At 35.4% G+C, this 27,763-nt stretch overlaps 1 protein-coding gene across 2 annotated transcripts; it reads right to left on the bottom strand.

The window, feature by feature from the left end:
- Positions 1 to 11,398: 11,398 nt before the first annotated feature.
- Positions 11,399 to 25,084, bottom strand: LOC121430991 (N-acetylglucosamine-6-phosphate deacetylase-like). Of its 2 annotated transcripts, XM_041628442.1 has the most exons (10): positions 24,930 to 25,084; positions 22,785 to 22,886; positions 21,870 to 21,908; positions 18,091 to 18,257; positions 17,296 to 17,462; positions 16,549 to 16,677; positions 14,678 to 14,785; positions 13,840 to 13,958; positions 12,644 to 12,800; positions 11,399 to 12,124 (listed from the first exon to the last, which is right to left on the bottom strand). In XM_041628442.1, exons 1-10 carry the CDS (start codon positions 25,033 to 25,035, stop codon positions 11,998 to 12,000), a joined length of 1,221 nt encoding a protein of 406 aa, XP_041484376.1. In that variant the 5' UTR covers positions 25,036 to 25,084; the 3' UTR covers positions 11,399 to 11,997. The 2 variants fall into 2 exon arrangements, with proteins under 2 accessions (XP_041484376.1, XP_041484377.1); XM_041628443.1 differs by lacking the exons at positions 21,870 to 21,908; positions 22,785 to 22,886; positions 24,930 to 25,084 and adding an exon at positions 21,492 to 21,642.
- Between the last annotated feature and the right edge of the window lie 2,679 nt (positions 25,085 to 27,763).

Genomic DNA, 27,763 nt, shown 5'->3' with positions numbered 1-27,763 from the left:
TTATAACAGAGCTGCCAAGTAGTACGGATTTTCAGTATTTAGTACTGAAAAATGAGAAGAATACTGATGGTTTCATGCAAAATACTGATTTCTTAAATTTCAGTTTTATGTGTTGTCCTATGGTATTTCTTTGAAAATACTGATTTCCTCGCCAAAATACTAATTTTCAGCTTTAAAAATACTGAAATGTTCTTGTTCGGGTTGGCAGCTCTGTTATAATTGTATCAACTTTATATGAGGCCGTAGTTTTTCTTCTACTTGTGAATTTACCCTCTTTCAAAAGACTTACCTCATTGTACCCAGATGAGTTTCAAATAATATCACAAAGAACTCAAATGATTTTTCACACACCTGGCATAAATACATGAATAAAGTAAACCTTGGTGTGTCATCGCACAAAGTTCAGCGATTGATCGTGGAACTAATTTTCATGATTAATTGCATTAAGATAATTAATGATTAACAATCTTTAAAATGATTTTACTATCTGTTGGTACCCCTGGTGTAAGAGGACCCTGGCATGAAATGTCAGATAGGAATTATATTAATGGAATTAACAAATAGGAAGGTATATTCAACTTATTGAATTGTGAAAAAAAGTCCATTTTGTGCTTAGTATGACAAGCAAAAATAATAATAACGGTTATTTATATGCGCTATACACAAAAAGTATCACAGCGCTTACAATTGTCAGAAATAAAATATAGATATAAATGTTAAGTAACAAAAAAGTATAGAATTATATACATTAAATTGCATCAACTATTGGTGTTCTCAACTGCGCCAGATGAGTCCTGGTGGTCTCTTGCTTGCTGCTTCGTTCACCAACAGTTTTAGGGACAGTTTCAATAATGAAGGTTCTATTACCTACTCAAAAAATAGAGAGGTAGATATGTATATACACTTTTGAAATATGAGGTTTTAATGTGTACATTGAAACAATTTTTATTCTTTGTATAGATTATGTCATTGTAATCTACTTGATATCACAACTCATGTTCATGTTTTTATGTTTCTGTAGTTCTTGTAAAAAAAAATCTCCAATAGTATTTATAGTAGAAATGTTGATCATGTATTTTGAACGACTAGCGAGTTCAATATGTTATATTCTATCATGTAATGAAATTCCCTCACTAAAATATATATAAGTGAATGAAACTGGAAGTTATGTCAGAATTAAATTAGGCCTACCTTCACTACACTACCTCCTCTTTGTAATTCCTTAACACAGGGTAGGAAATAATCTATATTTTGTAGGGGCTATCTTTTTTTCCACGTTGGGGATGATTGAAGAATTTTGTAGGCCATTTCTTTTATTTTAAGGACCATTTTTTAGGGGCAACAAGAGATTACACAGTAAATGCAAATACCATTATTCTGCTATAGTTAGAATATTAATTTTCTAAATAATCTTGAATATTGCTTGTGACAAATCTTGGGGCGACTCTAGGAAGAATGGTCGCCTACAAGCGTGCATTTAGGGGGAATTTGAGGGGCGATTTGGGCTGTCATGAAGGAGAAATCACCTGTTGCCCTCGTGCATTTACGCTGCCTGAACAGGTCCCCAGTTTGTAAAGTAAAGTGCTATAAAGTCATACGTACAAACAGCTCAATGAAACCCCACTTTATACAGTGTATCTTACCAAGTGTTCAATATAGAGAGGTATAGGTAAAGGTACATGAAATTGAGTTGCAACTGTCTCTTCTTAGCTGTAATCCTTGGCTTCATTCACAAGAAAATGAGCTAGGCTTTAGGGACATGATTTGTCTGAAAAAGCTATGTCAAGGTTTTGAGATACAAGGTCACCCTTGTTTATATTTTAATATAAGTTTGTTATATTTCTACTTTATATTTACAATCACATACTAGTAATTAAAGGAAAAAGTTGTCAGAATTGTCCACAATAGCAGTTTGTATTAAAATGAGGCTGAATAGTGATATCGAGGTAAAATATTTTGCACAATGAATGCTACCTCTAGTAAAGATTGTATGAATTTGTACACCCTGTATACAATGCATTGTATTCACTTCCCTGCATAACATGTGACACTGCCAAGGACAATTCTGTTGGGACCACAGACATCAATTTGTTGGGGGCGTCGTGGTCTAGTGGTTATGACTGTCGTCTTTTAATCTGAGAGACGCGAGATCAATCCCTAGCCAAGGCACTTTTTTTCAGCGAGAAATCTGCCGACATAGTGCTGCACTCAACCCAGGTGAGGTGAAGGGGTATCTGGTAGGAATAAATTCCTCGAATGCTTGAGTGTCAAGGCAGCCCAGCTAAGCCAGGGTAATAATAATAATAGTTGGGCCCGCTGGGAGAACATTTTTTTGGAACTGAAGTGGCTACCATGGGTAAATATGCTGTTATTATTATTGCTATTCTTCTTATTATTATCTATTTGACATATTGAAGCAAAATTTTACTAAGAAGGTGAATATAACCTTTTGCATATTCTTGTCTGAAAAAATGCTTCGAGTAAATTCCACTTATGTATTGTCTACTGTAATTCTTTATCCATGATTCAATTTTTTTTCATTCATGCATTCGCACAAAGGGAGAATATCTCTACACTTCGATGTATAATAATACTAGCAAATGTCACTTTAACACATAAGTCATCAGATAAATACATTTTTTACCAGATGAAAATTATGAAGAAGAAATTTAAAGGTTTTCACAATCCCCTTTTTTGAATTAAAGTATTCATTTTCATCAACATGCCAATAGAATAGGTATATATTGTCTTCAAATGAGTGTTGGATTATGTGCTATTTGAGAAGAAAGTAAAAATAAGTAAATGCTGCAAGTTAGTTTATTTAACTTATGTAGATAGAGTAGCTTTGAATTTATTGAATGATCATGTTGTTTTTAAATGTCTTGACCCCCAAATTTCATGATAGATTGGAATACATGTATGGTTTGTTGTATAAAATAAGATTTATTATTCATAAATGTACTACATGTATGTAATGAAATGTTAAGTTTAGGGTGTGTTTATGCTTCCATTGCGAGGACAGAATCAGCGTTTTGCAAACGTCGATTCAAAACGCCGATCGTAAACGTGTTTGTGGGAGTGCTGTTTATGCTTAACTTTTCAGAGGCGAAATCACGATCTCCAGCTGGCTTTGCATCGTCATTTTCATTGAGCAGGAAAGCGAGGTCAAATTGGGCGTGCCTTTTTTCGAAAGTTTTTTTTCAGAGTGTTTTATTATTACGTGGTGATAACATGTAGCAATGTGACTGTATTTGCCTGCGGATTTTCATCTCACCGGAAGCATGCACCAAATGATGTCATTTAAACATGTTTATGATCGTGGTTCTGTTTATACTTCCCCAGAAAGCCTGATTCTGGTCAAACGAAGTTTACAAACGCACCTTTTTGTGAGTTTACGATCGGCATTTTGAAATAGCGTTTAAATAAAAGTAAGCGTGGACGCAACCGTGTTTTGGACTTATCACGATTGGAAACGCTGATTCTGACCTGAAAAGTGGAAGCATAAACACGGCCTTATTCTTCTCTTTAGTCTGTAGAGAATGTGAATCTGTTTTTTATTCAAACTAAAATGAAACTTTTAAGTCAAATTGTGTTTGTTAGAAGATACTCCTTTAAAAGCTGGAATCAAGTTATAATAGATTTAAGAAAAAGCAAAGAGGTGTTAAGCATTGGAAAATTTAACATGCAATATCTCTTAATTGTATTATCAGGGTTTTCACAAACAGATCGGTTTGATTTATGATTGGATGAAGATAAAGTCCATTCTTTGGTAAATAGTACACAATGCAACTGCATTGAACATAATATTCTCTCTGGGATACAAGCGAAAATATAGATATTGAAACTAAAGTGAATATACATGTATATATGAGCATTGTATCAACAAATATTTTAAACTCATTTTGTGTATGTTCTCTGTAATTGAAAGGCATTTTTTAAAATATTTTTAAGAGACAATAAGTATAATAATTATACTTGCTTCTGTAGCGCTTCGCTCGTACATGTACTTTATCAGAAGTATCTCGGCACTCTACAGTAATGCAGTTAAGTATTGTCAAACTTGAATGTGCATTGGAAAAAAAAATGCATGCTTTTAATTTCATCTCAAATTCTGTACCCCCCAGCCTTGGATGATGGTCTGACCTGGGACCTGTTACATAAATTTGCCAATATGGACATTACCATGGTAACAGGGCTCAGCAGCCAATCACAATCAAGGTTTAATGGTGAAGTTGGAATAGTAGTCTTTATGAAAACAACCCCCTGGATCTTGTTATACTGAGATTTTCCATACTGTTGAAAACAAAGATATACAGAATGATTGAGTGGTTAAGTAAATCAAACTAGAATGTAGTATTTCAGGGTTGATACTTTGTGCCTTTAAGTGATATGGAGATCGTTAAAGGCAGTTTTCAAGGAGGCAAGCAATTAGATCTAAACTTGATTCAAGATTTACCGGTATTGTATATATTGTAAATAGATAGATGCATGCCTTGTGGTATCTGGTATGATATTCTAAATCATAACTTCAGGATCATCAATGTGATGTAAGATTTTTTTTTTTTTTTGGGGGGGGGGATTTTAAAGAAAATTAAGGGAAATGTTTTAACAAATTGATCTATAGCAGAAAAATAACAAAAGAGATCTTGAAGGAATTCATATCTTTGAGGAATTCTCTGGGTGAGGTTTCAAAACAAATCCATGTTACTTGCACAAATATATCTGCAATTCTGAATGTTCATACACATATGACACAAGTTGATAAAGTGTCTGTTTGATCTTGTATGTATTCAACTCAATTTATTGAGAGAGTGGGAGGCTCACTCAATTTTGAGTGTTAGTTTCCTCTTGTTGACTACTTTTAGATTGTTTGTAATAGGTTTGTGAATTTTATGGTGACCTATTGACATAACAAAAACGCCTATATACTGCCCTCTATATAGTTAATGAAACACATTCATTTATTCCATAAGATGTTCGTAAAGTTAGTGTTGATGCACGCAGATTTCTTCACTGATGCTCATCATACCTCGTAAGAAGAAAATATAATTATCTCCAATACTTTTCATCATTTATTGTTAAAATTGAATAAGTTTGTTAAGTCTTTGTTGCCAATTTGCAGACTTGCCCCATTCCTGTAGAGATTTTATATGTGATTCGTTTTAAGGAAATTCCCCTGATGTGCAGATCTCAGGTAGCAACAACAAATGGTAACCCCCCCACCCCCCTGTGCGTTTTATGGGATACAACCAGAGACATCATTGGAGCAACCCATTACCTCACTCCCAGCTTATGAATTGTATCATACTGCTTGTTACAACAAATTAATGATCCTATGCCTCGTACGTCCTATACGAGCTTGATATTGTAAACCGTCTATGCTTCTACTATGTACATAATTATTATTTTAGAAATAAATTTATTATCCTTACCTACATATGTTTAACACTGGATTTGTTTGTTGTCTGATCTAGTTTCTGAATTTTTTTTTTACATATAATGGATTTTTATGAATCACTTCAAAGCAAACTGAAACCCAGTGGTTTCAATAACGAATAATAATGATAATAATGCAATTTATTGGGCGCCATATCCATCTCGTTCGAGATGCGCAAGGTGCACATTTGAAGGGGGGAGGAAAAAAAAGGAATGCAGAAATCATGGATAATAGGAGTAGACGCAAGTTTTAAGCTTAATCTTAAATGTTTCGAAACACTATCTGAAAGCAATAAAAAAAACTTCAGTTTCGACGCCTGAACGGGGTGGGGGTAGCTGCATAAGGCTTTTCATTATACAATTCATATAGACTGGGCTGTGTCAGGTTAATTGAATTTAACTGTGGACAGACAAATATTTAAGAACTATTAGTGAATTTTAGCAGATAATCCATTTGTACGCATTTTGTATTTTTTCCTCAAGCTCATCAGCAAGCTGAAGAACCAAGATAGTAAATCTGACAGCTTGTGATTTATTAAAAAAATGTTGATGAAAAGCCATGCGAATTGCATGTTCAGTGTTTTGAATAGGGGTGGGGATGGCACCAAGAAATAAGGTTTTACCCCCCCCCCCTCCCCCGGTGTTTCATGATGAAGCATCTGGTTGGGTATTTCAACTGCTCTGATTTGGATGCAAGAATTATAGTGGCTTTAATACAGAAAAAATGTAAATTGCCAATTCATGTACTGCCACTTAATCCACTCCCCACGTGGTCTACCTTCATTTAGTCTAATGCCATTCCATCCATCAACATTTCGTCTAACAAGCATTTGGTCCAATCGTCAGTTCGTCTAATCTCCCGTTTATCTATGACCAATTTGTCTGGTAATCGATTTAATATCCATTTTCTTTTCATTCAGTAGTCCAATTAGACCAAATGGCTTATGGCCTAAATGGCTATCGGAAGAACTGGTTATTAGACGAAATGGTGAGTGGAAGAAATGGCAATTAGACGATGTGGAAAGTGGACGAAGTGATGGTAAACCAAATGATAGTAGACGAGTTGGCAAATTGGACGAATTGGCAGTAGACCAATTGAAAATAACCCCCCCCCAAAAAAAAAAAGGTGGTGAAAATGTCTGGCTGCTTTTTTCATAAAATGCTCTCCACATGAAAATTTAGACATGTCCCATGGATTGTAAAGACACACAAGCCACGACAAATAAAATAGATTTCAACTTTATTTAATAATAAGATTTTACCTTTAACAACTAACTTTGCCTCTTATGAAATTTATTTCATTCTCAAGGAAGAACATATTTACAAAATTTAATAGTGCAAAATAATTGCCATCCTTTAAGTAGCTACTATAATGGCATAATAGATTTGAAATAAAGAAAATCTTGTGAAGTGATTATTTTCAACATTACATATTCTTCTCGTACATGTGCAATGCCAAGATTTCCTGGTAATAGATTGTTGAAATCTTTATCTTCTTACAACATAATTTTAAAATCATATCCTTCAAGGCAGAATAGCACAAAAAAGCAAGATTCAAGAGTTAAATCAAAGTAGGAATATACTGAATTATTTCAATGGAAACAAAATTTGGAAAAACATGTATTTCTATATAACATGGCAGTTCAGTCATCAACTTGAAAATTAAGTTAGATCCAACTATGACTAACAATTTCCTTAATTTCCTTCTTTTTCTCACAGAAAATTGTGATTTACACAGTCAAATGAATGCCCAATTCAAAATTTGACTTGTCTGAAAGAGTAAAATTCTGCAAAAATATTAATGCTTGAAATTTACCCCAAAGAAAAAACTGAAAATCTTTGACGGCCTTTAACAGTACAACATCTCATGTTCAAGTGAATTTTAAGCTTCAAACCCAGGCCTTTCCTGATATGTAAACTACATGAAAGTCACACTGAACCAAGAAGTTAGGTGGACTATAAGATGATAAATTGTTTATCAACTTAACAGAATTAGATACCATCATAATGGTAGGGATTAGCTTTTAAAAACTATATGGAAAATTGAAATTTATCTGGACCAATTTATTGTAGATTTTGATTTGGGCAGCCATGTATGTAAGTTTAAGTATGTAACAACACCTTTGAAAATTTAAATTCTTTACTAATTCCTAGAAATACTGGCAATTAAACACCCATCAAATATAATATGAGGAATATGCAAAATGATAACCTAAAAAAAAACTACTAATTTAATTCTTCAAGTCATTAATTCTGTGACTTGTTTTTTTTATATATTCATCCACAAATCATAATGTAATGAGGAAATAAATAATATTTCAAATGATAATTTACATTTTTTTGAAAAGTGGGAATTTGAAAGCATCTGCTAGCATATTGGAAATTCATGACAACAAGTGTACAAATAATTCTTTAAAAAAACCCATAAAAATATGAACATTCAAATGTCAATAACTTTGTTATTCTCCATCAGATCTTGGTGAATTGTCATGTCTCGTTATCTAATAAATATAAATAATTCAGATTAATTCAAATGCATTTTTCAGCCTAACATGCCCCTTTAATTTATCTAATATATAATTTCTAAAGCGATTACAAGCTAATGAGTTGAAGCCTAGTCATAGCACCAATATTTAAGGCAATCTAAATTAATCTGTTGAAAAATCTGTTTTATAGCTATTAAAGATAAAATATGAGTATTAAGCATATTTATCAATTCCTAACTAGCATCTATCCCTGCAATATACATATAGGCATTAATATTACTGTTTATCAAAAATTTACATAAAATCAACACCTAGAAATTCATTGGTAAAATAATTTTTACAGCATTGTTTGGTTATATCACAAATACAATCAAGTATACAAAAAATGTATTTCATCTGAACACAATAAAATATAGTTGTCTGTAAAAAGGCCTCAGAGCAATAAATTTGAAGTAAAACATAACCTCTTCCCCTGAATACTTGATCAAAACAATTGGTGAATTTTTGTATAAATGCAACAGATTGAGTACATAACTAAATAAAGGCCCAAGTCCATTGGAGGTCATTTCGAGAAAATTGAAAAAAAGAAGATATTTTTAAAATTTGAGCAATAAAACAATATTTGGCTAAAAGACATCAGAGAACATCATAAAACAAATTTAAGTGAATATTTTGTATGAACATTAATATTCATGTTACTTGTGGGTGGGGCCTTTTGTCTGGTGGGGGTTGTTTTTAGAATCATATGGACTTCGGTCATTCTTACATTTATATACATGGTAGACTTCTGTAATAAGTAGTAGAAGTAATGAAAGAGGGCGCTATGACATGAATGTCACTCGTACCAGATTTTCCTCCTTTATTCAAGGCATTTCTGAGATAATTTCAGATTTATCATTTATAAATAAGATGAGTCATAGTATAAGGAATAATTTCCCATATTTAACTCAATTTCTTTATATTCAGATACTCGATTATTTGGCACGGTACCCTGGAGACTTGTTATAATAATATATAGTGCGTCCCAGAAAAAAAGAAAACCCAAATTCCATTTCTCTTTAATTCAAAGGCAAATGAATTATGGTATTTCATTTACATAATCATATAATTCAAAAGCAGGTTGCGCAGAAAAATTGGACAAGATTGGTTGAACGATTTCTTTGATTTTTCTGTTTATGCACAAGCCATCTTGTTCCAAAGGTTTCATTATCCTTTAACAAGTGGAATGCCTCTGGCCGTCTCACCTGCATCACGCGGTTCAATATAGCAGCAGTGCTGACTTTGAATACTACTCTAACTCGCACAAGATGTTCAGTGATACATGGTTACTCTTATGTCCACTTTTTATGAACTAGACCAATAAACTTACAGAGATATGATGGTTATTCACCAAAAAACCCCAACATGGCCAAAGTTCATTGACCTTACATGACCTTTGACCTTGATCATGTGACCTGAAACTCAAACAGGATATTCAGTGATACTTGATTACTCTTATGTACAAGTTTCATGAATCAGATCCATAAACTTTCAAAGTTATGATGGTAATTCAACAGATACACCCAATTCGGCCAAAGTTCATTGACCTTGGTCATGTGACCTGAAACGTGCACAGGATGTTCAGTGATACTTGATTACTCTAATGTCCAAGTTTAATGAACTAGACCAATAAACTTTCAAAGTTATGATGGTAATTCAACAGATACCCCGATTCGGCCAAAGTTCATTGACCCTAAATGACCTTAATCATGAGACCTGAAACTTGCACAAAATTTTCAGTGATGCTTGAATACTATTATGTCCAAGTTTCATGAATCAGATCCATAAACTTTCAAAGTTATGATGGGAATTCAACAGATATCCCCAATTCGGCCAAAGTTCATTGACCCTAAATGACCTTTGACCTTGGTCATGTGACGTGAAACTCATGCAGGATGTTCACTGATACTTGATTAACCTTATGTCCAAGTTTCATGAACTAGGTCCATATATTTTCTAAGTTATGATGACATTTCAAAAACTTAACCACAGGTTAAGATTTCGATGTTGATTCCTCCAACATGGTCTAAGTTCATTGACCCTAAATGACCTTTGACCTTGGTCATGTGACATGAAACTCTAATAGGATGTTCAGTAATACTCGATCAACCTTATGGCCAAGTTTCATGAACTAGGTCCATATACTTTCTAAGTTATGATGTCATTTCAAAAACTTAACCTCAGGTTAAGATTTGATGTTGACGCCGCTGCCGCCGTCGGAAAAGCGGCGCCTATAGTCTCACTTTGCTTCGCAGGTGAGACAAAAACTTTTCATGAAACACTCCCTCATGCTTGGAATGGCAGCTTTTTATTAAAGGCACAGAAGTGTATACTCTTTGAATGCTTTCAAAAATAAAATTTCTCTCCAATTAGGCATTGGACAATCATGAAAGTTTCATATAAAAACCCCCAACAGAGATAGTCTTCTTATATATTTACATACATTCCTTATTTCCTTCATTTCTTGCAATGAATATTCAATGTCAATCATTAGCTACGTATCTAAACTTTTAATAGCTGATGTAACCTAACAGATGCAGAAAACAACTGGGCATGTGATTTTCATTTGATTAAAGTTGGTTCTAACTTGAAAAACAGCTTTGTACGCCAGCCAGCTGGATTGCTAGGGTTTGGGATTCTTTTCTAATCAATTTAATCATGTACATGTATGAATGAAATACAAGCTCCTATAATAGAAACTGACAATGGTCCAATATGTATTCCATAAACCTTAAAGTTGTAGTAGAAATTACATCATTTTTTTTTTACATTTCAGTTTTCAAAAATGTAAAATTTGATGGAGCATAGTGACAAAAAAATCAGTGTAAATAAGCATGGGATATCAATGGAGTGAATTAGGCATTCATCATTAAAGGGGAAGTTCACCCTGAAAAAAACTTTGTTGTAAAAATAGCAGAAAAATATTTAAAAATATCGGTGAAGGTTTGAGGAAAATCCGTTAAAGAATAAGAAAGTTATTAGAGTTCAAAGTTTTGGATTTGTGACGTCATAAACGAGCAGCTGCCCCATATGTTATGTAATATAAAATGCATGAATTTCAAATTTTGTATGGTTCCTGATGACTTAATTTTGTTTTCTATTCATGATCGGGTGTGAAATGATTTGTCTATTGATATACAAACTGTATAGTAAAAACCATTTTCAATTTTCTGAGAAAATGACATTTTATTGATTTTTTACAATTCGCTATGTAGGAATGCTGCTCGCATATGACGTCACAAATCAAATAATTGAAATTCTAATAACTTTTTAATTATTCGATGAATTTTTCTCAAACCTTCGGCAATATTTTTTATTATTTTTTCTGCTATTTTTACAATAAACTTTTTGTCAGGGTGAACTTCCCCTTTAAACCCAAGGCCACCAAGAATCATTTCATGTCAAATATGATGTGTGAAGGTTTTTTTCATCAAGTGCTAGGTTTCAAAATATTCTAATGAAAACGGTGAAATGGAGAAACAAAATGAAAATGAAGCTGGCGCACTTATGTCCTATTCAAGTTATGTGTTAACTGAGCCAAATCATGAATATTTCATGCAGAACTATATTGAAGTACTACATTATTCCCTACAAGCATGGGGGGGGGGGTAAATTGGCACCCTCTCAAACTTATTGCATTATCATGTATATGGTAATTTATTCATAATATCATCACAATCAATCCATACTGAGGGATTTCAACCAGGGATGATATTGAGCGTGGTCTTGAGGCCACATTTTGGTTGCCTTGGCCTGAGTCACATGTGCAACTTCTATGGGAGGTTTTCCACTCTGGCGTCATGACTCGGAAGTACCAGCCTTGACTACCCTGATGTTAACATAAAGATGTGATGGGCGAAATAGCACAATATAGTATCCTTAACTTTTCCTTTACAGCATAATTAGGTTACATCAGAATATATGGCAGTGGTTGAACAATCAATGCATAACAACAGAAATAATTGACTCACAAAACTGTTGTAAAATGGAATGCAAAATACCCAAGAAACCTACACTTATCATTTTTTTATTCTTCTCACGTTGCAGTGTATGCGATGTTACCACAGATAAACGTTTTCTTGAGATTGAGGTCAATGTCAAAGAGAAGAAGATCGGCTCGCTTTCCAACTTCAATTTGACCGACTCCTTTGAGTTTGGCGATCCTTTTGGACAGAAACATGGATGAGAAAAAAAGAGAAAAATATTATATATAAAAGTGAATTCCTATTTAAGAATAAGACAGAAGTTGAGTATATAACAGTGTTCTAGAATCTATCTGTCCATTTTCAATACTTTCATCCATCTAGCTATCAATAGATCAGTTAGTCATTCTGTCTGTCCATCAATCCATCCATCTATATATGTTTCTACCTATCATCTATCTATCTATCTACCTACCTACCTACCTACCTACCTATCTATCTATCTATCCACCCATTTACCCACCCTTCCATCCACCCACCCATCCATCCTTCCTTCCATCCACCCATCCATCCATCCACCACCCACCCACCAATCCATCCATCCACCCACCCACCCACCCACCAATCCATCCATCCTTCCATCCATCCATCCATCCATCCATCCATCCATCCACCCACCAATCCATCCATCCATCCACCCACCCATCCATCCACCCATCCACCCACCCATCCAACCATCTATCCACCTATCATTCTTACCTAGCTGGGTTCTCTGCTACCATAGCCACAGCTTTTCCTAATCCAACCTGAAAGACTTTGACTAGGGATCTGAAGGCATCTAGACATGAGCAGCATGATCCTGCTAGCGTCGTTGTACCGCTCACCACCAAACATTTACCATCAGCTGAAACCTGCACTATAGATAAACAAGAACAGATAGAAGAGACATCAGTGGATCCTCTCAGAAAAGTTAAGCCCAGCGCACACTATGCGACGTGACTGCACAAAGATGCGATTGCAACAAATGACAGAGTCTACGCCAACCTACAATGTGCTACAATTACTGCAACCCGCTCTGTTGCAGAAGGATCATAACCAAATCTCAGGTTTTTGACATGTCAAATCTTTCTGCGAATTTGATGATTCAGCCAATCAGATTTCTCCTAGACAATGACATCATGGCCAGTTTGCTGTGCTGCTGCAGTGCAGGCAACATACAAAAGAGGCGCCATGAGAGGCAGAGCTGTTGCAATGGCCTGTGATGCGATTGCACTGAGACAAGATTGGCAACTTGTGGCAATCGAATCTTGGTGCAATCATGTCGCATAGTGTGTGCTGGGCTTCAGAAAGTGATTTTCATGGTCTAATTTGCTCTCAGCCAATCAGACATAAGGATTTTCAGTAGCTTATAAAATCTGTTTAGTGAGAGGCACTAACTCTTCATAAAATGCCCCCTTGTTACGACATCATCAGTGGATAATTTCATGACAGTTGTCAGCACTGACAAACTGTCATCCAACAGTACTAATAGTCAGATAAGCATGTCTCTTGACCAATCAAAACCTAGGACAGTGGTCAGATCTGACAGCTAAAATTTGATGGAATGAATCCCTGGACTTGGTAATACAAGATTTCATACAAACCAGTTGTTGACAATAGCCAATCAAGATGATAGTTGCTAAAAACACTGACCAGGACCCAATCAACATTGTTCTTTCACACTTGCTGACAAAAATTTCACCAACTGAAGTTTGGTGTTCTTTGGGAACTACTATTTAATTCAATACTTCCACATACATTTTAAATCTGAAACATTTACATCTGAAACATTTACATCTGAAACATATACCTCAAGCTGAGCTTACTGAAAGCAGACATATCTCCCATGAATAGATTTCCCTAGATTTAGGACTTGGGAGCCCATTTTAGTTTGGCTTGCTGGTAGACATACTTACTATCTCTATTACTATATGACATCTTCATATTAGGGATTGCTTCAGCAGTGCAGTCTGAAATGAATGCAATCTGACTGTAATGTCTTGCACTTAGTACATTAGAAACAGCAAGTGGATGCCTGGAAAGGAAGTAAGAAAATAGCAAAAATAATGTCTAGGGGATTAAGACAAAACAGTAATGAAATAATAGTCCTATATTGAGGTAAGAAATCAATTTGATACCGATGACTTTTAAGCATGGGGGATGAACTATTGTTCATCCCCCGATTAATTATTGGAGCATTGTGGCCCAGTGGATAAGTCTTCTGACTTTGAAACAGAGGGTCGAGGGCTCGAATCCCAGCCATGGCGTAATTTCATTCAGCAAGAAATTTATCCACATTGTGCTGCACTCGACCCAGGTGAGGTGAATGGGTACCTGGCAGGATTAATTCCTTGAATGCATGAGCGCTGAAAGGCAGCTTGAGCTAAAGCCGGGGTAATAATAATTACAACGTGCCTCGGAATAGAATATTTCTAGATAGATGGCGCTATATAAATGCCTATTATTATTATTATAACGTCATGTATTCATGCTCATGCTTCTGATCAAGTGCATGTATGTACTTGGACTTTATAAGCAAGTATAATAACTTGATATTATCATTAAGACTCTGATAATGATTCAACCTGACATGCATACTCCCTCTTAGGGGTCATAGATATGGCTTTAAAATTTTGTCCAAGTTCCCCCCCCCCACATTTCATCAATATCAATGGGGATTGAAATGGACTCTACGACACCTGATAACATAATATTTAACATGGAATGACTGTAACACAATATAGGAATACTCACACATGACAGAGGTCACCTATGATTTCAATTGTGGGCGGGGCTAGATGATGGTACCCAGGCAACATAGGAAAGCGATCTGTCAGTCCAAAATTGACAAGACTGGGATTTCTGTCATTAAAAAATAAAATATGCGAAAAGCTAATTAGAATAACCTAATTAAAACAAGGCAAAAGCAATTTTGTGCCTCGCCCACTTATGAAAATAACCAGAAATATCGTGATTTGCGAGAGCACGCAGCAGAATTGTCTCGAAACTTCATTGTGAAATGACTGGGATGGAATAACACTTGTCATAAGCGAGTCTTGCATGTAAACTTTAAAGTTGACCTAAAAATGACCTTTGACCTTACCATGTGACCTCCAACTGCAGCATAAGATGCACGTCCCCCAAATCCATCTACCACCCAAGTTTAGTTGAAAAGTGACTTACGGTTGCGGAGTTAGGTGTCATAAGAGAGTCTTGCATGTAAACTTTAACGTTGACCTGAAAATTACCTTTGACCTTACCATGTGACCTCCAACGGCAGCATAATATGCACGTCCATCTTGATGATCTACCATCCAAGTTTGGTGGAAAAGTGAATTAGGTGTCATAAAAGTCTTGCATGTAATATTAACGTTGACCTGCATGTAAACTTTAACGTTGACCTGAAAATGACCTTTGACCTTACCATGTGACCTCAGACTGCAGCATAACATGCAGGTCCCCCAAGTCCATCTACCATCCAAGTTTGGTTTAAAAGCAACTTCCGGTTGTGGAGTTATGTGTCTTTGGTTCGACGGACAGACAAGTTACCGACTGAGCCAACACCGCGTTATATATTGGGCACATTATTAACCCCACCTCATCCCCCCCCCCAAAAAAGACAATTCATTCACAAGGCGCATATTTTCATGCAAATATGAAATAGTCATTCTTTTTTCAATATGATTTGAAAACAGCATGTATTTTCACACTCCTAGTACATGAATACACTAGCATACCCAAGGGGCGGGGGGCAGGGGGAGCAGACGGCCCCCCCTGACGAGTCACACCTGATCCAGGGGACGTACCCTCCCCCCTTTTGAGAAGCAAAATTTAAAATTTGTAATGTTCAAGTGCAAAGAAAACCGATGTGTGCCACTCTTGTGAACTTGAAGACCTTTTTTTTAATTTTGTTTTTTAAAATTTTATCCTGGTATGAAATAATATCCTTTATTTGCGGTTGAAGGCCTTTTTTTGCTTGTCAATTTTTATCCTGGTACGAAATGTCTTTTACTTGCGGTGGATAACATTATTTTTGCTTGTCAATTTTTTTTTCTGGTACGAAATCCTTTATGTGCGTTTGAATACCTTTTTTTTGTTTTTTTGCTTGTCAATTTTTATCCTGGTACGAAATGTCCTTTATTTGCGGTTGAAGACCTTTATTTTTTATTTTCCGCTAGCAAATTTTTTTCTGGTACGAAATCCTTTATTTGTGGTTGAAGACCTTTTTTGTTTCTTTGCTTGTCAATTTTTATCCTGGTACGAAATGTCCTATATTTGCGGTTGAAGACCTTTATTTTTTTATTTTTGTCAATTTTTTTTCTTGTACGAAATCCTTTGTGGTTGAAGACCTTTTTTTTTGTTTTTTATGCTTGTCAAATTTTTTTGAGGACGAAATATCCTCCAAAAAATTTGCTCCCTTTTGGAAAATCCTGGGTACGGCGCTGCATGAATATAATACTGAGAAAGAACTTCAGCCATGGTATGTCTTCTAATGCTCAGTATCTAATATTAGTATTACCTACACATATCTATCAAATATATATTTAAAAAGCATGTGAAATTCAGAATGGCTAAAATAGTAATGGGATGTAGATGATGAAAAATATGCATAATTCATAATTTACCTGTGATGGAAATTGCATACATTAAGGAGATGAGTGATATGGAATTGTTGAGATGTGTCTAATTTCAAAGCACCAAGGATTTCAGCTTCTTTCGCTACCCTGTCATGGCCAAGAGCAGGAACAATACCTCTGCAAATACAAGATTAAAAAGTAAAACGTTTTGAGGAATACAAGCAAAACATACAAAATATAAGGTAATACAGTACATTGGTCAATGAAAACAGTTTTACATATATAGATTTATCTTGCAATGGCTTAAACATGTTTCTCACAGTGAAAGTAGATCCTGGTACAAGAGATAGAAAATATGATATATCGTTGGATCACTTTTCCTGGTATCATCGCAATTTGCTCCACATATTTTTTATGCCTGCTACACAAAATTTCTTTCGGGTAGCAATCTTTTACATAGAACTATCCAGAACATAGTTGAAAGCTTTTCTTCTTACACCCTGAAATGCTGACCAAAGTTGAGAGGTAAAATAATTCCCCGGGTGTATCTTCACAACAGAAAACAACAGTGTTTCTTTACAAAATATTACGCAACAATGTGAAAAAGAAAACCAAGGCCAGGGCCCTGTATCAGAAAGCTAACCAATAGATTGCAAGATTTAATATGAAAGAACAATTCTGATAGGTTCCTCGTCTGCATTTTGAACTGCATGCCTATGCAACAATGATCTTGATTGGCCATTGACATATAGTGATTGATCAAAAACCTCTGTCGCCCATGACCCAGGTTCTAACCTTTGGAGGAGAATCTTTGTTCTTTGGTAGTCGTCCTGAGCATCTACGTGAGGGCTGATGGTCATCATCTTACAGCTAGGCATGGCATCAAGAAGATGGGTGAACTGATCTATAGACATCCTTTGATCACCAGGGGGTAGGCCACCAAAATCATTGACTATAGGACCCTGAGAGACAGAATGGGTGATTTCAAATCTGGTGTTGCCATTGGTGTTGGAATATGGATTGCTTCCCCCAGCTCCAAAATCTATTCCGAGTTTGTAAAACTGATCCAGATCACATTATGGAAACCTCAAGAACGAGTGAATTACTTTTCAGGACCATCTTCATTTTATATTTGGTGTTATACTCATGTATTGACCTAACACCAACACCAAAAGGTCAACACTGAACTTGAAATCACCGAATGAGAGAGATAGAAAGAGATACAGGGGGGTTGATGGAGGGAGGGACAGAGAAAGAGAGAGAGATAGCCATACAGACAGAGTTGAAGAGTTATACTATTACTAATGGTAAGTGGAACTGACAATGTTGATGATGGCAGTGCTTCTGGCTCTTTACATCAATTATATTTCAAATAGAAAATGATTAGTTATTTTGTGAATGATGATAGGATGTCAATATTGACGACACTGTCATCATCGGAAAGCTATACCTATAGTCTTGCTTTGCTATACAGGTGAGACAAAGACAAATAACAAACAATAGGAACCCATATACCAAAAAATATACAGTTGGAATCTCTGCTATTAATGTCATCATAATGTAGTAGATTTCCAAACAATCATTCTCTACCTCTGCATGAATGCCTTCACATGTTGATCCTCGATCCGTCTTGCCAACGATACCCTCCAGAATTCTGAGTGTTTCAAAGACTTTGCCACCCTCTAAGTCCTCCGGAAAGACAGTAGATGCTAGGAAGGATGTCACACCGTACTTTGGCAATCTCTGCTGGGTATACTCTGGCCACCATAGATGCAAGGAGAATGAGGAGAAATAAAAGTCAATTGTTTAACACGTTATGTGAGATATTTGTGGTTTGTTGAACTCTTTTGTTTTTTTTCCATAATAGATAGATTGATAGATAAATGGTATATATTGTTATAAAAATTCAATTAGCAGCCAAAGGCTGAATTACATGAATTTGTACAGAGTAAACCTTCAGTAAACAAACAAGCAAACGGTAAAAAAAAGAAAAAAATAACAAAGTATACTAATGTATAATATTGGAAAGGGGATGCAGAAAGTAAAGTATACAGAGGGAGAAGGAATGTCAAAAGCAGGAATGGGGAAAGGTTAGGAATATACTAAATGCATCTACCTTTAACTTAATGAACATTGTTCAAAAGTAAATACTTCAGGCCCAAAAAACAAACTGGAAATGCAACTCACTGTTGCAATGTCTTGCCAATAATTAATGGGATTGACTGGGTGAATTAGTACCTGTTAAAAGGAAAACCATTGTAATGTCTGAGAATGAGCTGAGTCTGTGAGCAATGGACTATTGTCCAGTATGCGAATGCAAGAGATGGCTTGGAATCTATTTCCATTTTAAAGAAATTTCATGTCTCTACATTCGAACAAGACTGGATGAATGAGAAAAATTTGCATCACTTAACATCCGATGTTCAATTCAAATGTTTAAGCCAAAGTGAAAACAACAAGAAATGTAACATTTTGATTTTCATTTCCCCAACAGAGTTATATTTTTGACAACAGAGTCAGCATTTATGATATGGCTTTATGATAAACTTGCTATTCTTGCTGCAGCTCAGATCTATGTCATAATAGATAAATACAGCAAGCGTGTACTTAGGCATGATATTCCAGTCTGAAAAAAATCAGAAAATAGCCAAGGGTCCCTAAGTCACCGCTAAAGTCAGAGAAGCCCTGGTCAGGGTTACAAGCTCTTGCATAGTACAGAAATCGAAAGTGATTTTTCAAGGTGAGTCTGCATGATAGTTTGATCATTTGACTTTAAAAAAGCAGTAAAAAACAACATGAGAATGTTTTTGGGCAAAGGATTTCACATTAAAAAAATAATGAAAATAAAAAAAAAATCCCCCCCAAAAAAATTAATAAAAAAACAAATTGGGAAAAAAATTATTGAAAAATCAGAATTCTGATTTAAATCGGGAGAATTATTGAAAAATCGGAATTCTGATTTAAATCGGGAGAATATCGTGCCTGGTAATTCATGCAACTGACACGTACACACTAGTGTGTACATCAAGCAAACTACCCAATTTCGCAACTTTAAAGAAGCAAGTGACGTCACCTCAGTGAATGCACCACAGCCGTTTACAATACAGTGCAGTTATATTCCTTGAGGTGACGTTGAAATCTAAATGTTGAATATAATATATGTGATGTGTGCAGCTACATGTACGATCTTGGATGGCGTGTTGACATATCACTGAATTGAATCGACATAATCACACAAAATAATCATCTTTAAAGGTATGTGTATACATTTCTGATCCTAATTCTGCAACAGGTTCCCACAACTGAAATACTTTGTTGATGTTGAATCTACTAAAACTTATATCTTAAGCTAATAATGTGCTATTAAAAAAAGATGGGGGAGAATACAAGTGCATTTTTATTCATCAACATTTTAGAATCTATCTGTGTGGGGTCTGTCACTTCATTACCCTATCTATGGTATCTAACTGCCTTCTATCATCTCTACAACTTACGTCATATCCGAAAATATTTAAGCAGCACATGTACACTGGTCCATGCATTTGTAACAAGCAAGTTGGATTATTGTAATGGACTACTTTTTGGCTTACCAGATTCTCAGATAAACAAATTACAGCATGTTCAAAATGCAAGTGCCAGACTCATTTGTAATTCCCCTAAATTTTCCCATGTAAGGCCCCTACTCAACGATCTACAGCGAATCAAATTCAAAATAATGCTCCTAACATATAAGATACTACATGACATGGCCCCCACCTATCTCAGTGAACTCCTTAAATTAAAACCACCCACCCAGTCTTACAGGCTTCGTAGTTCCCATGACACAATGCTCCTCAGTCTCCCACCATATAAAACAAATATCACACTAGGTGACCTTGCCTTTATCAGTGCTGCACCCAAACTCTGGAATAGTCTCCCTTCCTCAATAAGAAATGCATCCTCTGTCAACTTATTTAAAACCAAACTGAAATCCCACCTCTTTCAAGAGAGTTTTTAATAAAGAAGTCACTTTTTCATGTTTTTGGTTATGTATTTTGTAGAAATAATTAATCTTTACTTATTTTTCTTCGATTAATTTAGCGAACTTAATTTTACTTTTAAAATGTTTGCGTATCCTGTTAATAATTGTTTTTCTGCTTATCTGTTATGTATTGTAATGTGCTGTTGAGTATCCAAATACAAATTGCGCAATATAAATTTACAATTATTATTATTATTAAAAGAGGCAGACCATTTTTTTTTCTCATTGTGAATCATCTTAACCCTAATTCTCCGGGGGGGGGGGGGGGGGGGGGGGGGCATAATGTACAAATCCAATGCAAATTGTGCATTTAGCCAAAATTCATTAATGTATCATTATTTCTACTGTTACAGATCAAACTGTTACAGATCAAAATTAATTTGCCTTGTTTATGATCACAATTAAGTCTGGAACGATTTTCATCAAAAAACAATAAAAAACAAAAGTAAAAAAAACCAAGGAAATACATAAGAAATTGAAAAAACAATAAAATACATAAGAAATTGGTCTTGGTACCAAACTTTTTTCATTCACAATTGTTAGGAATGCTTTAAAGAATATTTTCACAAAAAATAGCATTCGAGGAGCTTTATGTAGTGAATCAGACTAAAAAGTATGATTTCATGAATAAATTAGCATAATTAATTAATATAAAATAGAAATATATGAATTAAGTGAAATTTACCAAAGCAACTTAGGGTTAAGGATACCAGTTGTTTTCAAAGCTCCTTCTATGGTTCAACCCAAATTGTTTTCTAGGTCTTCCAATCATTGCTATATGAAGATCCCCTCTTTAAAACAGGTGAAGTCAAATAATCTAATTAGAAAAAAAAACACTTCTTACATGGATTCATACAGCCAGTATTACATTTACACAATCTTTTCTCACTTTACAAGCTTTACTTTTGTCTTACACTATCTATTTTAGAGGTGCAAGATCCCTGGCGCTGCTAGATGTTTTTGTACTCACCAACATCTTCATTACAAAGATCACCGACATCAATCATCAGCCCTTCGCGCAGCAAGTGCAGTCATGCACAGTAACAATATGCTACGCTGCTTTTGGCTAAATCGGCAGTGGTACAAACATCTACTGAAGTCACTTCACACTGGAGAAGGCGGAGCAAACCTGGCAAGATCTTCAATCAGCAGCCGAAGCGTACGTGAGCTAAGAATCGCCAGATTTTGGGCATTTGGAACGTGACATCTGCGTAATGTTGGTGTCAATGTGCAGCTAGCGCCAGGCAGGCTAGTGCCGCAGCAACCTCTTGAATATGGGGATCGTGCACCTTTGAAATAAGAACAAACCTATTTAAATTACAGGAAAATAATTAATGAAAATGCTAACCAGGATGTTGCCAGAACATCAAAAGATCATCAGCTCCACCTGTATATAGGTAAAATAAAAAAAATAATACCAGTAGAAGTTTGCAAATGGATTGTTATTTATTGCACGTTTTTTTATTGCCAAGATACATATAAAAATTTTTTAAACAAAATATGTTACATTATAGCAATAACATATTAAATGAGGGGTCAATCCTGTTTTAACGTTCTTGGAGAAGTAAACAGGTATCAAATAACAAAGTTATGGATTGCTAAAGTTTTAATTTGCGTTGTCACAAGTAACCAAAATTGAGCATTCATAACACCGGTATATAACATAAGAGGCAAATGCTAACAAGTGACATCAAAAATTGAAAAATATGTAAAAAAAATTCTGAATTTTTGTCACAACATTATGAATAGTTGTTACCTGATATTTTCTTTATCCGAACCAGCTTATGTCAGGATGAGCTACTCCTTCAATACATCTAGATAGCATAATGTATCAACCCTTTTTGTGCTATTTTTATTATAATTATTGGTGGGGGGGGGGGCTGGTCTGGAAAGTGAAAACTGTATAATTGCCATCTCATTGAAATTAAACATAATTGTAAAATATTTTACTCTGTGCTCAGCCCCATAGCCAAGATTATCAATTACGGGGTTTGATTCCTTCTCTTCTTTGGCAATTTGACAAGCAAAAAAAAGTGTTATTAGACAAAAATGAAAAGCAAAAAAATATATATATGTAAAAAAAATGAAAAGGTCATGTGTCAAAATTGTTGGGCATTTCGTCCAAGAAAAACATTTTCCTCCCTATCTTTTCTTGCTTTGGAAAATTCAAGTTGGTTCAGTCAACCCCCCCCCCAGCCTCTGGCTACTTGGTACTAAAGAGAGAGATCAATGATCTTTTAAACATGATCAGAAATTAACCTACCTAATCCATGGTGATGAATATCAATAAATCCAGGAGTAACAATCTCAGCATAATGTCTATCTACAGCTCCTTTCACAAAGTCTGTTTCTTGATCCAAGATCGCTGACAAGGAAAAAAAACATAAATGTAATAACGGCCAGAATTTTAGGTGTTTCTGATTTTAAAGGGACAAAACCATGGATTATAGATGAAGATTTTCTGTAAATAATGATACTTGTTTCACCGTATGCACTAAGAAAAATCCAACAATAAAAGAGTGTTTTCAGCAAGGGCATTATAAATTCATGCTTGAATGAAGCACAGGAATCTTAGAAATCTGCATTGTCCATGGTTTTATACCAAATAACCAAAGTATTACTGAAACCACTATTGTGAATTTTGGGCCAATATGTAAACACATGTGGCATCTTCACTCACAATGTTGGCACCATATCACCAAGATTGTCTCTCCTCTATGCATAATTTTTCCAAGGACATTGCTCAGCACAGATACAACACATTATTTCACAAGTTAGACTAAGACTGCCAAACAGAATTCTACTATAGATCAACAAATATCTGTAAATGAGGCCTTATCATCATTCTGCCTTTCTGTAATCATTTTTTTTTCAAAATTTGATTTGCTTTCAACCAAAGTGGTTATTTCCAGATGCCATTAAATATTCTGCACCAAGTGAACAACTTTAATTTCTTGATTTTATTGTTTAAATTCTGTATTGAGATCCATTTGTTAAACAAAGCGAAAAAAATGTCAATTTATAATTTAAAAAAAGATATAAAAAATAGCTCAGGATTCAAACCCATGCCATTAAATCACTACAATGAAGGATTCTCTCTGAACAAAAACTTTTATCACTATAAAACCAAGACCAATGACATTTACTCTGTGCTTTATTAAAGACTTATTTACCTTCACTCTCAAAATTCTATATCTCTGCCCATTAACTTTGTTTAATTCATACACACCAAGCACCCAGCAGACACCACTTGTTCACTGCTACCACCCTGCCTGTGTGGGGAATCTACAGGTAGGACTATGGTATGCCAATGTTGTACAGAACACACACTTTAAAAAATCATTAAAATATCACTTTTGTGACCAAAATTACTAATTTCCGTACAGTTGCAATTTAATTTTCATTTAGTAACTTGGAATTATTTTTTCATTCACCAGAGCGCTCAAAAACTTGAATTTTGGGCATATATTTGTGTACGCCCTCTATTGGTGGAAAGTAATATGGCAAGAAAATTTTCATTTTTTGATCTCTATTTTTAATTAAGAAAAAAAGGATTTAAAGAATCAAATTTAAATAAGAGCCAAGTTGTATGAATAATAGATGTAATGGAAACTGTCAGTGTAAAAAAATCAAGCATTTCCCCAAAGAAAAAGACAAAAAATAAGCCAAAAATTGCCACCCTTATTTTGCCACACATGGAGATATAACTGAGAACAAGGTTATATTATAACCTTGTTCATTGAATGAGTGGCAGACACCACTTGTTCACTGCTACCACCCTGCCTGTGGGGAATCTACAGGTAGGACTATGGTATGCCAATGTTGTACAGAACACACACTTTAAAAAATCATTAAAATATCACTTTTGTGACCAAAATTACTAATTTCCGTACAGTTGCAATTTAATTTTCATTTAGTAACTTGGAAATATTTTTTGTATTCACCAGAGTGCTCCAAAACTTGAATTTTGGGCATATTTTTTTATACACCCTCTATTGGTGGAAAGTAATATGGCAAGAAAATTTTCATTTTTTGATCTCTATTTTTAATTAGGAAAAAAAACGATTTAATGAATCAAATTTAAATAAGAGCCAAGTTGTATGAATAATAGGTGTAATGGAAACTGTCAGTGTAAAAAAATCAAGCATTTGCCCAAAAGAAAAAGAGAAAATAGGCCAAACATTGCCACCCTTATCTATATAACTGAGAACAAGGTTATATTATAACCTTGTTCATTGAATGAGTGCATCATACTGCATACAGTAGATCTGCACAGGACAACTACGAGGAGCTTACACGAAGTTGAATAGGTGGGCACACGAATTTAAATTCTGCAACTGCAAGTGTTTACGTGGTCAATATTGAATAAAGATACTTTTAGGCAGTATTTCGAGAATAAAACACATACCAGTTATTTTTCCATCTTCTATTATAATGTGAAGATTCCCTTCTTGCACTTCTCCTCCCGGCAGAGCCAACTGTTTACAGGAAATACAAGTGAAATCTTCCTCCATTTTTCAAGTTCAATCGCAACGATTACGGACTGCTATTGTAGTAAAATTGTGGCGTGCCATAGTGTGCTATGCTGACTTAAAAAAGGTAAAAAAAGAGAAGGAAATAATGAATGGATGAATTAATAAATTCACTCATTCATTTATACCAATTAATTTGGTCCACAAGTGTATACACCCAGATCATAGGCTTGAACCCCCAAACTTAAAGAACGATGAAAATAGAACAAACTATGAAATATCAGAAATGCACTTACATGTATATAGTGGATTGGCAAACGAATAAAGTAGCTTAAGGGCCTAGTAGTGGTTATACAGTAGATAACATTGGCGGCGGAAGCCAAAAACTTTAGGGGGGGGGGGGTCCACCTGAAATTTTGGGATGGACACAGGTAAAAAAATTTGACAAGCAAAAAAAGAAAAAAAAAAGATTATCAACAATTTTTTTTGGGGGGGGCGTCCCCCAACCTCAAATTTAGGGAGGGGTCCACCTAAAATTTTTGGATGGACACAGGTGAAAAGTTTGACAAGCAAAAAAAAAGGTTATCAACATATTTTTTTAGGGGAGGGACCGTCCCTAACCTCCAATTTAGGGGGGGGGGGCAGGTCCCCCGTCCCCCCTCGCTTCCGCCGCCTATGGTAGATAAGGTGATCGGTTGATTAATTTTTAATGCAAAAAATAAATGAATGCATAAACAGATATAAACTGAATAAAGAATAAACATTTGTCCGAGTTACCCATATACGATGTATCAAAATTTTCAAAATCGGGAAGAAATTGAATGCTTTCCTATTTTTAACCCTGATGCATGAAAATGATTATCGCCACACTTCATGGGTAATCCCGAACGAGCTTTAATCTGCAAGTTATCTGAGCGATGTTGTTTCGTAAATTTATCTCTACCTGCTTCGAAAACGCCTATCCACCGCTTGATCTACATGTATATTGTCTCAATAAATGCAGCGGTTTTACTGGGTGGGGCTGTGAGGGCGAGGCAAGAATAAATAAACTAAACTAAAGGTGACGTCACTTTATTTCATGCACCACCCAGACCTCTCTTTTTTAATCCCCCAACCATCTCTCACAGTCTCTAAATTGCTATCTCTCCCTCTTTCTCTTATTTCCTTTTCCCCCTCGTTTTATTTTCTTTCATTAGGCTTGGAAAGCTAATATTGGGGGCGGCCGCCCCACCTGACCCATTGTGCTGCGCCCCTGTATCTAACTCTTCTGCATTTGACAGTTACCAATTATCATTCTTCAAATTGGAAACATAAATTGATTCACGGTCTTCAAGTTCGATCATAGTCCGCATTTGGTGCCTTGTGATTTTTTTTTTTCATTAAAATGACAAAATGCAGGAGGGCTAGCTTGATGTTTTGTATTATTATAGGGGCGCAGCGTTGCACGTGGGGTTGGTGGGCGGCTATCCCAACAGTTATTCAAGTAGTGAGAATATTTCAAAAGAAGAGGAAAGGAAGGAAAGAGAAAGAACAAAGAAAATTAATCAACTAAGATATAGAGAAAAAGAGAAATATGGGGTATTGAGTGAAATTTTAATGTTATCACCCCTGTAGTTCAATTGAGATAAGTGACATCATGGTTTCGTCTTGCTCTACCCCTCACAGTCTGCCCTGCTGCATAATTATATCGAGACAATGATCAATGTAAATGAACACTTAATGGATCAATCATTTTAAGAAGCAAGCACAAATAAAATTATACTATGAAGGGCATCATGTATTACGTTTGAGTTGACAGAAAAATGGTCCTATAAGAACGTTACACAAGCTTTGTATCGGTATTGCTACTTGTTTACTTTATTTCAGTTTTTAATACTGACAAATGGTGCTCCGCAGTACACGATTTTACGCCAACCGGTAGGCCTAATACACCCCGCCCCTGCCCAACTCAACGTTTCTTGCATGGCTATACTACCCTGTTTGCCATGATGAAAACTATATAACAAAGGCATAGTCGTACGTAGCGGGAATGGGGGAAGGAGCATGACCCTGGAAGGGGGGGGGGGTGTGCTGCGTGTATTATTTTCCATACTTAGCACCCCCAGGATTTCAGGGGCCTGTTTCATAAAGGACTTGCAACTGTTGTAAATTTACCATCATGGCAACTACAAAGGAAACCTTGATTTTGATTGGTTGCTGAGCCCTGTTACCATGGTACTAGTAGTTGCCATTATGGCAAAGTTACAACAGTTTTGCTTTTCAAATTGGCATCAGCACCCCAGTCAAAAATCGTTTCCATGGCCCTAGGAAGGAGGGACATTTGACACCCCCCTCCCCTCAGAAGTTTTGAAATTACATTCTTTACTGATTTTTTTTCACAAAATGCACAAAAACTGTGTACAAAATCCTTTAATTTCACTTAGTACAAAATGCAAACGCTTTCCCCACGACAAGTTCGGTCGCTTCGCTCTCTCACTTTCCTTGCCCTCTTTCAAGAAAAAAAATTGTGTTTGGTCATGGACGAAGAAGTGTTAACCAAACACCTTTTTGATCCCCCGTTAAATCCCTTTATTAAACATTTCAAATTGCGCTGCAGCAATACCGTCAAAAGAAATATTTTTTAATGATCTTATGAAATGATTAGCCTTCTACAACTTGAGGTAAAGACAAGAAGCAAAGGAAGTGGATCTTATTTCTTTTTCCAAATAAAACCATTATGACTTTGACTTTAAATAAAAAAAACATTTCTTTGTATGTGTAACGGTAAAAC

Source organism: Lytechinus variegatus, chromosome 17 (genome assembly GCF_018143015.1).
Source record: "Lytechinus variegatus isolate NC3 chromosome 17, Lvar_3.0, whole genome shotgun sequence".
NCBI lineage: Eukaryota > Metazoa > Echinodermata > Echinoidea > Temnopleuroida > Toxopneustidae > Lytechinus > Lytechinus variegatus.
This window is presented reverse-complemented; position numbering and strand designations above follow the sequence as displayed.